We start from the raw sequence: 8,298 nt of genomic DNA, 5'->3' as shown, positions 1-8,298 counted from the left end.
GTTATAGTTAGTTATAGTTTTATAGTTATAGTTGTTATAGTTATATAGTTATAGTTAGTTATAGTTATAGTTTTATAGTTATAGTTATATTTGTTGTTGGTATGTACTATCGAGTCAGAGCAACCCATAGCTGAACCTCCAGTGAGTTTTCAGAGGCAGTAGATTGGGTGGGAAGAAGATTGTCCATCTTTCTCCCACAGAGCAGCTGATAGATTCGAACCACATGTCTTTGGGTTGGCAGTACAACTGCTCACCCTAAGCCATCAGAGCTACTATGCATGTGTGCGTGTGTATGTGTGCATGTGTATGTATTCACATATTGTGGTGCTGGAGAAGAGTAATAAATATACTATGGACTGCCAAAAGAACGAACAAGTCTGTCTTTGAAGAGGTGCAAACAGGGTGCTCCTTAGAGGCTGGGATGGTAAGACTCCACCTCACCTAATTTGGGTATTGTGGTCAGAAAAGGCCAGTCCTTGGGAAAACACCATCCTGCTGGGAAAGGTGAAAGGTGAGAAAAAGAGAGGAAGATCCTCAATGAGGTGGACTGAAATAGAAACTACAACAATGACCTTGAGTGTATGAAGAGACAGCAAGGACGATGCAGGATAGGGCAAGGTTCAGATCTGTTTTTCCCAGCATCACTATGACTTGTAGGCAACTTGACGGCGTCTCACAACAATAATAAATACATTTTTATGATCATAACATCTAGACAGGAGTTCTCTCCTGTAACTATCTGGTAAGAGTTTGAGCATTCTAGAGAAGAATTTATCCTGAAAAAGAATTCATATAGCTCATGTGGAATAAGGCATAACCTGATCTCTAGAAGATGCCATTCTTTTATGGCTAAGGAAAAACACAGCCATTGTGTAAAAAAGTCCACAGGTACCTGCTATCAAATGAGATCTCTGGAGGAATGACATGAGTGCTGTCTTTGCCAATGAGGAATTTGATTCGATCGTAGAAGAGTCTTGAAGTATGCTGAGAGAAGAGGGGCTGGCTTTGCTGGATCAGGTCAAGAGGATCTGGTGAGCCCTGACAGAGAGGGCTTATGTAACAGTTGCTTTGCTGACAACAGTCAGGGTCCACACAGTCAGTCAAACCATCTGAAAACAAAACAAAACACAATAATTGTTATTTCTTTTTCCACTTTCGTTCACAAGGGGAACAATGGACATATCTTAAAATAGGCACACATGGATAAAAATCTAGGCTGTAGACAATTTTATCTGCCAATGTTTTGAGTTTCGAATCTGTTAAAGTCACCAATTTTTCATGATCTACTAAGTAGCCCGCTCAGATTATACAGTGCACCAGAGAAATAAAAAACCATTTTCCACACAAATTCTTCTTTTCTGAATTCTCTTAGCCATTACTATGCTAAAGAGTTCAGCATTTGGGTAGAATATCACTGTTTAGTAGTTTCCTTTCTCTTCACATAGACCATTCTTCCATCATTTCTGATCATTCGTTTGCATTCATCACACCTGTTATATTCAGGAACACATAAGCAACAAATAGCTACAATCTATTTGTTTGTATTTTTTAAAGCCCTCTCAATATTCTTAACTGTTAGTAATTCTTAAAAGAGAGGTAGAGAGTCTCAATATGATTGAGTACATAGTTGTTGCTGTTAGGTGCTGTTGAGTCAAGTTCAACCCCACCCTACCCTGTGCCATCCTTATCATTTCTGACACACTCGAGCCCATTGCTGTAGTCACTGTGTCAATCCATCTGGTTGAGGGTCTACCTCTCATTTGCTGACTCTCCACCTTTCCTAGTACAATGTTCCTTTCCAAGAAATAGCCTCTCTTAAGAGCAACATGTCAAAAGTATGTGAGATAAAATTTAGCTCTCACTGACTCCAAGGAGCACACTGGCTGCATTTTCCCCCAAGATATATATGTTTGTTGTTTTGGATAGTCCATGGGATATTTAGAGCCCTTCTCCAATACCACTACTCAAAGGCATCAATCCTTCTGTCATCCTTATTCATTGTCCAACCCTCAGATGCACAGCAAGTGATTGAAGAGACCATAGCCTGAAAACGGCACACCTTAGTGTGCAAAATGACATTATTGCTTCTCAGTAATTTGAGGGGGTCCCTAACAGTAGACTTTCCTAGTGCAATACGTCTCCTGATCACCTTACTGCTAGTATCAAGGATGTTGATCATAGATCCCAGTAAGATAAAATCATTGACAGTTTCAATCTTTTCTCCATCTATTATGATGCTGCTTATTTGTCCAATGTGAGGATTTCTGTGTTCTTGATGTTGAGCTTCAATCCTTATTGAAGGCTGCAGTGTTTGATCTTCTGCAGCAAGTGCTTCAAGTCCTTTTCACTTTTAGCAAGCAAGGTTGTGTCATCTGAATAATGTCTTCCTCCTATCCTGATGCCACATTCTTCTTCATATAGCCCAGCTTCTTGCATGATGTGTTTAGCATGCAGTCTGAATAGGTATGGAGAAAGACTACAACCCTGACACAGACCTTTCTTGATTTTAAACCATGTAGTGTTCCCTTGCTGTGTTCACACAAATGATTCTTGGCCTTGGTTTCTTGTGAGCATAATTAAGTGTTCTGGGATTCCCATTCTTAGTGTTAGCCACAGATAGTTATGGTCCACACAGTCAAATGCTTTTATATAAGCAAAGTACCTATGGCAATGATCAATTACGAGGGGAGTTCATACATATTTCTGAGCCCGATCTACTGAATGAAAGTTTTTGCTAAACCAATGACTGCTGTGGTAGTGGTGTACCCTTGAGCCCATGATCCTCCAGGGAATCTCTGTAGGCAGTAAATTGCGTGGGAGTTTTTCTGTGGAGCAGCTGGTGGATTCAAACTGCTTGGTTTTGGGTTGACAGTACGATTCCCTACCACTAGGCCACAGAAGATTAGGAATACTTAATCTGAATCCTGGTGGGAATCTGGAGGGAGCACTGGTGGTTTTGTGGTAAGCAGATGGGCTGCCAACACAAAGGTAAGACATTCAAGCCCACAGCATGCTCTGCTGGAGAACGATGGGCATTCTCCTCTCATGCAATTTACTGCCTCTGAAAATCTCCTTGAGGATCATTCAGTTCTGGCTCAATGGTACTTAACACAAAACCAACAACAGTCTAGATTCTGAAGCACACTAACTTTTGAGGAGCATTTGATTAGGGATTTGTAGAAGCAATGAGAATGCAATTATTCATATTTGAAACTGAGGCAATTACTAATGAGTTTAAGGAACCCTCTTGGTTTAATGGTTGTATTGAGTGCCTGCTAAGCAAAAAGTTAGTTGGAACTTATTAGCCACTTGAAGGGAAAAAGATGTTGCAGTCTGCTTCCTCAAAGAAGGCAGCCTTAGAAACACTATGGGGTGGTTCTATTCTCTCCTATATAGTTACTCTGAGCTGGGATCAATCTGATGACAATGGTTGGGTTGGGTTGGGTTGAGTTGTGTTGTATGAACGTGATGAATCACCATCGTTTACTTCCTGGGCCTTCATCTCTAACTCTTGACTCCTGAATCCAGGGTCACAACAAAGGAGGTGGGGGGGGAATCATGCAGAGGCTTCACTCTCTGAAGGAGGAACAATACAGGGCACAGGAATTACAGGAGGAGGAGAGGAGACAAAAGGACTTCTAATAGGCGTCAAGTGCATGGGGAGGCACGAGACAAAAAGGCCCTTTCCTTATTATCAGCTCAGAGCTTAACCGCTGAAAGAGGCGTGTCAGCAGAAGACTCTAACACTAGTTAAAATATAACATGTGCACTGAGTGTTACATGCCAAAGAGCAAAGGTTGGGGCAATGAGCAGAGCTTACAGCCGCTTTCATTCCACACCCAAGAAGCGAAAATAAAGAATTAAAGTCCTTCAAAAGTCTCTATTGCAGGCCAAGTGTCTCCACTGTGGATGTTTAACAAGGGTAAATATAAAGACGGCAATCTTGGCTTTCGGTGGAATAAGGCGTTCCAGGTGGGTCCCCATCTCAAGGCTGCTGATAAACGTCCCTGGCATTGGTTTGGCCAGGCTTCCCCCCCCCCCCCGCACAGCTGCGCCTGTTGAGCTAGTGAGGGATATACCACAGCTGGGGGCAGTGGAGGCCAGGAACACCAGGAGAGGCGGCATTAGGAGCAGCAGCCCTAGGGCACCCAGGAAATCTTTTTCCCCACATGGGGTCCTTTCAAATTCCTTGTACCAAAGACACCACTTTGATTTAAAATGCAGTTTGCTTCTTTTCGTGCTTTCCCAGTTTGTTCAATGTATTTTTCCCCCCTCCCTGACTTGCTATTTCCCTGTGAACATAGTTCTTTTTCCACTGATGGCTAACTTTTAAGTATAGATTGATTTCAGTAAGTTCTTTTCTGCTTCCCCTGTAGCCCTCATTCAATAAATGATACAAACTGATTTTCTATAGGTTGGAGATGATGTCTCCCCTCCTTCCAATGTATGGCTTGAAGCCTCTTATTAATAGCAGACCATCTCTTTACTTTTTTAAAGAAACATGTAGGTGCACTGAAAAGCTAGCAAAAATATCAGGCTGATTAACAGAAGTACCCCATGCCTGGAATTAGCATATAATACACTAAACAATGAAAAACCGGCTTGTCAAATGGGCAGTGACCTTTATCTTACATTCAATTGGAAACAAATGTACTAGCAATAATCAGACTGGGCGTTTGTACGTTTCAACCCGTCAACCCCACAATTCCAAGTTACTTTTGAAAAGAAATGCATTTTAAGTAAATACTAATGCCAAAGTGCTTCTCCAAAGTTGATCTTGAAACATAACACAGGACTAATTTAAACTTGGGACTCACGTCCTCCTCTAGTTATGTGTTCTAAGTCCGGAGCTATTATTTTGTATTTAGTACAAATAATAATTGCTTATTATCGAGGGCTGACCTCTAAGACCTCGGTTTGCTGAGAAAACAGCAAGACGCCTGTTCAATCTAGGAAGGCTGAAAGCAAGCAGAGCAATAATGCCATGCAACCCCAAAAGTATAATTTGTAGGTGAGCCCCAAACATGGGAAAAGATCTACTTACCAATTATCACATCAGATAACACCCCATACAGTATGTCTAGACTGTTACAAAGAAGTGCAAATGACAGTCACACTAGATGTGGGTTTTTCATTTCTTTCTTTCTTTATTTTTTGCTATTAACGGTTCTCTCCTTGTTCTGAATTGCAAGCTGTGGCACCCCAGTGACAGCCTGACAGCCAGGCCCAGGGTGTCAGATGTGGACAGATCAAATGTTAACCGATTTTTACTTTGGGGGCCTGCTCCTTTTAAAGGAATAAAAGGAAAACTAGCCATCTTAGAGGGGCAAAGCCAACTCGGGGAGGTTCAATGGTCTAGAAGCCAAAGGGGTGGCGTGCATGTCGCCTGATTTTTGCCGATTATTTAGGGCCTATGCCAGTCAGCTCAGTCGGTGCTGACGAATATTGAGGACATTGCTTTCTTCTTTGCATGATCAAGTCATCAGTGCTAAACTTTTGCATACCCTTGGCTGGAAGAGGGGTTGGAGAAGGGGCAAATAAATCATTTAGGAGAAACCCAGTTTTCAAATCCTAAAAATGCATCTATTGGATATTTTTCTTCATATGAAGACAGCATCCATAGTATCAGGGAACTCTGGTGGTGTAGCCTAGAGGGAATTGCGATACTAGCCCAAAAGTCATGCCTGCCAGTCTGAATCTCCCTGTGGCTCTGAGGGAAAAAGATGAGTAATCTCCTCCTGTGGTGATTTACTGCCTTGGAAACCCACTGGAGGGTCAGCTGTGGGTTGGTTCTGATTTCACTCTTAAAGGACATGGGAACATGTACAGATTAGCTAATATCTGCCAGGCATTGCACTAGGTACTTACACACACACTGGTTACCTAATCCCTTACAATAACATTGCTACAGAGTCACATTTTACAAATGAAAGCTGCTAGGCGAATCTAGCCGCACAATTGCTAGTCATCTGGGAGTCCTATTAAAACCCAAGAATCTCAGATGCAAATTGCATGTTTATTTCAACATCATACTCTACGTAGTGAGTATTACTAATACTGATCTGTGCTATAAGGTGTCAAAGTATCTGACAGTCGGTGCACAAGTTGAGGTTCACAGTAAAAAATCAAGACTCCTTTGGTTCTGATCTTACTTTACCACTTATAGTTCATATGATCTCAGTGAAATAAGTTCAGCTCTTGCATTCTCAGTTCTTCAGCCATAAAACTGGGATTATAGTAGCATTTGCCTCACAGATCTGTTAAAAAGGTCACTCATAATATTTAAGCACAATATATAAGAGAGACTAAGTACTTGGTAAATTTAAGCCATTCATTATCATACCAAATGTTTACACCATCCTCTACAGATGCCAGTGGGGTCTTAATGTTGTTGTTATGTATCGTTGATTCACAATCAACTCTCCAGCAAGTTTTCAGGGCCTGTCCATTGCACAAGAGGAAACTGCCTATCTTTTTTTGTGAGGAACAGCGAGGTAGATACAAACCACCTGGCTCTCGGTTGGTGGCACAACTTCTTTTTTTTTATTTCTTTAATTTTCATTTCAATGAACATCTACAGAGATTTTGGAATTCCATTCATTCATTGTTGCACCCCTCTCCCTGTCCCGACCCCGTTTGCTCCTCTCCTTCAAACGCAAAAGAAAAACTCCCTCATTGGTATGCAATCTCACACACACACATCCCCCAACCCCCAAATATAATTCACTCGGCAGCCCTCATTCCATACTCTTATGATAAACATAATGCCCTAAAATAGAAAATATTCTCTCCCCCCTAGACTTCAATGCCGTAAACATATTTCATCCAGTTTTTCTCAGTCTTACCCCCATCCCGATGTCAGCCTCATTCTACAACAGTGGCACCATATAACATTTGTCCCTCTGTGACTGAGATTCCTCACTCAGCATAATGTCCTCCAGGGTCACCCATTTTGAATAATATTGCATGAGTTCCTTGTTTTTCAATGCAGCATAGTATTCCATTGTGTGAATATACCACAGCTTCTCTACCCATTCGTTTGTTGATGGGCATTTAGGTTGTTTCCAACTCCTTGCTATTGTAAACAAAGCCGCGATAAACATGGGTATACATATATCTACTTGGATGCCATTTATGGTCTCTTTAGGGTATATTCCCAGTAGTGGAATTGCTGGGTCAAATGGTATCTCTATTTGCAACTTTTTGAGAAAATGCCACATCGCTTTCCACAGTGGTTGGTGGCACAACTTCTTACCCAACTAAGCCACCAGGCCTTTAAAACTATTTAGACTTATTGCTGTAGAATTTGCCTTATTGTTGGGCAGAGAGAAATCTCGAAGAGTATGTAGAATGTGTTTCAATGTGTTTCTTTTGTGAACTCTGCTTGGTTTGGTTGTCAGGTAGGTAGACTCTTATGGAGTTCTAAATAGAACAGACACTAATACTAGTTATCCACTAGATTTCACTAATTCAGACTTTGTCATTCTTTGGATAGGGGTTGGATTAAAGTTTCACTTTTCTAGCATCTTTGGAAGAGAGGATCTGCTCTACTAAGAAAACTAATAGTGAAAAAGGAATTGAAGGACCAGTGGCTCAGTCAAACATAATCTTCTTAAGCATCTCGTCATGTACCAACAAGACACAACAGACCCACAGCTGACCCTCCAGTGGGTTTTCAGAGGCAGTAAACTGTACTGTAGAAGACTGTCCTTCTTCCTCCCGTGAAACAGCTGGTGGATTCAAACTGTGTGCCTTTGGGTTAACAGTGCAGCTCCTCACCACTAGGCTACCATTTTAGAAACTCATAAATAATGGCCTAATTAGAAATCATTCCTAACTAACACTGCTCTAAAGCAAGACCCCTGCTAGGAAGCTCACTTGGTTTGGTTGTCATAGGCATTGAACACAACGTGACTGAATTTTCTTTGGGGGAAAAAAAAATCTATCATTCATTCTTTTCATTTTTCAGGCTGACTTTCACTCCAAAATTGTGCTGTTTAGTAAAAGAGAAAAGTGGGAGAAGCTCAATGCTCTCAGGACTTGGCCAGCTGAAATCACTATTTTTTTTGCTATAGCCTCGTACAATTCACTTTTTCTGGATCAGGAAGGTAAATTGTTTACATGCCATTAATTTTCATGTCTTCCTGCTCTGCCATCCACCACTGATGGCTTCCCACATCATCAGACTAAAAGTTCAAGCGCTGACAATGGTCTGCTTCCTCACAGTCCAGTTCTTCAATGCCTCCCTCTGATCAATCTGAGAACACCTCTTTTTTTTTCTGAATGCATGATTTTTTT

At 41.4% G+C, this 8,298-nt stretch overlaps 1 protein-coding gene across 3 annotated transcripts in view; it reads right to left on the bottom strand.

The window, feature by feature from the left end:
- Positions 1–8,298, bottom strand: part of TENM1 (teneurin transmembrane protein 1) — a 795,992-nt gene that overhangs the window by 242,369 nt on the left and 545,325 nt on the right. For all 3 annotated transcript variants that reach the window (XM_006885054.1, XM_006885055.1, XM_006885056.1), the window contains exon 15: positions 893–1,109. In XM_006885054.1, the coding sequence (XP_006885116.1) occupies positions 893–1,109 (217 nt within the window). The remainder of the gene's footprint in view (positions 1–892; positions 1,110–8,298) is intronic.

Source organism: Elephantulus edwardii, unplaced genomic scaffold (assembly GCF_000299155.1).
Source record: "Elephantulus edwardii isolate Elephantulus edwardi_28Jun2011 unplaced genomic scaffold, EleEdw1.0 scaffold00040, whole genome shotgun sequence".
Classification (NCBI taxonomy): domain Eukaryota; kingdom Metazoa; phylum Chordata; class Mammalia; order Macroscelidea; family Macroscelididae; genus Elephantulus; species Elephantulus edwardii.
Note: the sequence above shows the minus strand (reverse complement) of the source record. Positions and strands in the feature narration are given on the sequence as shown.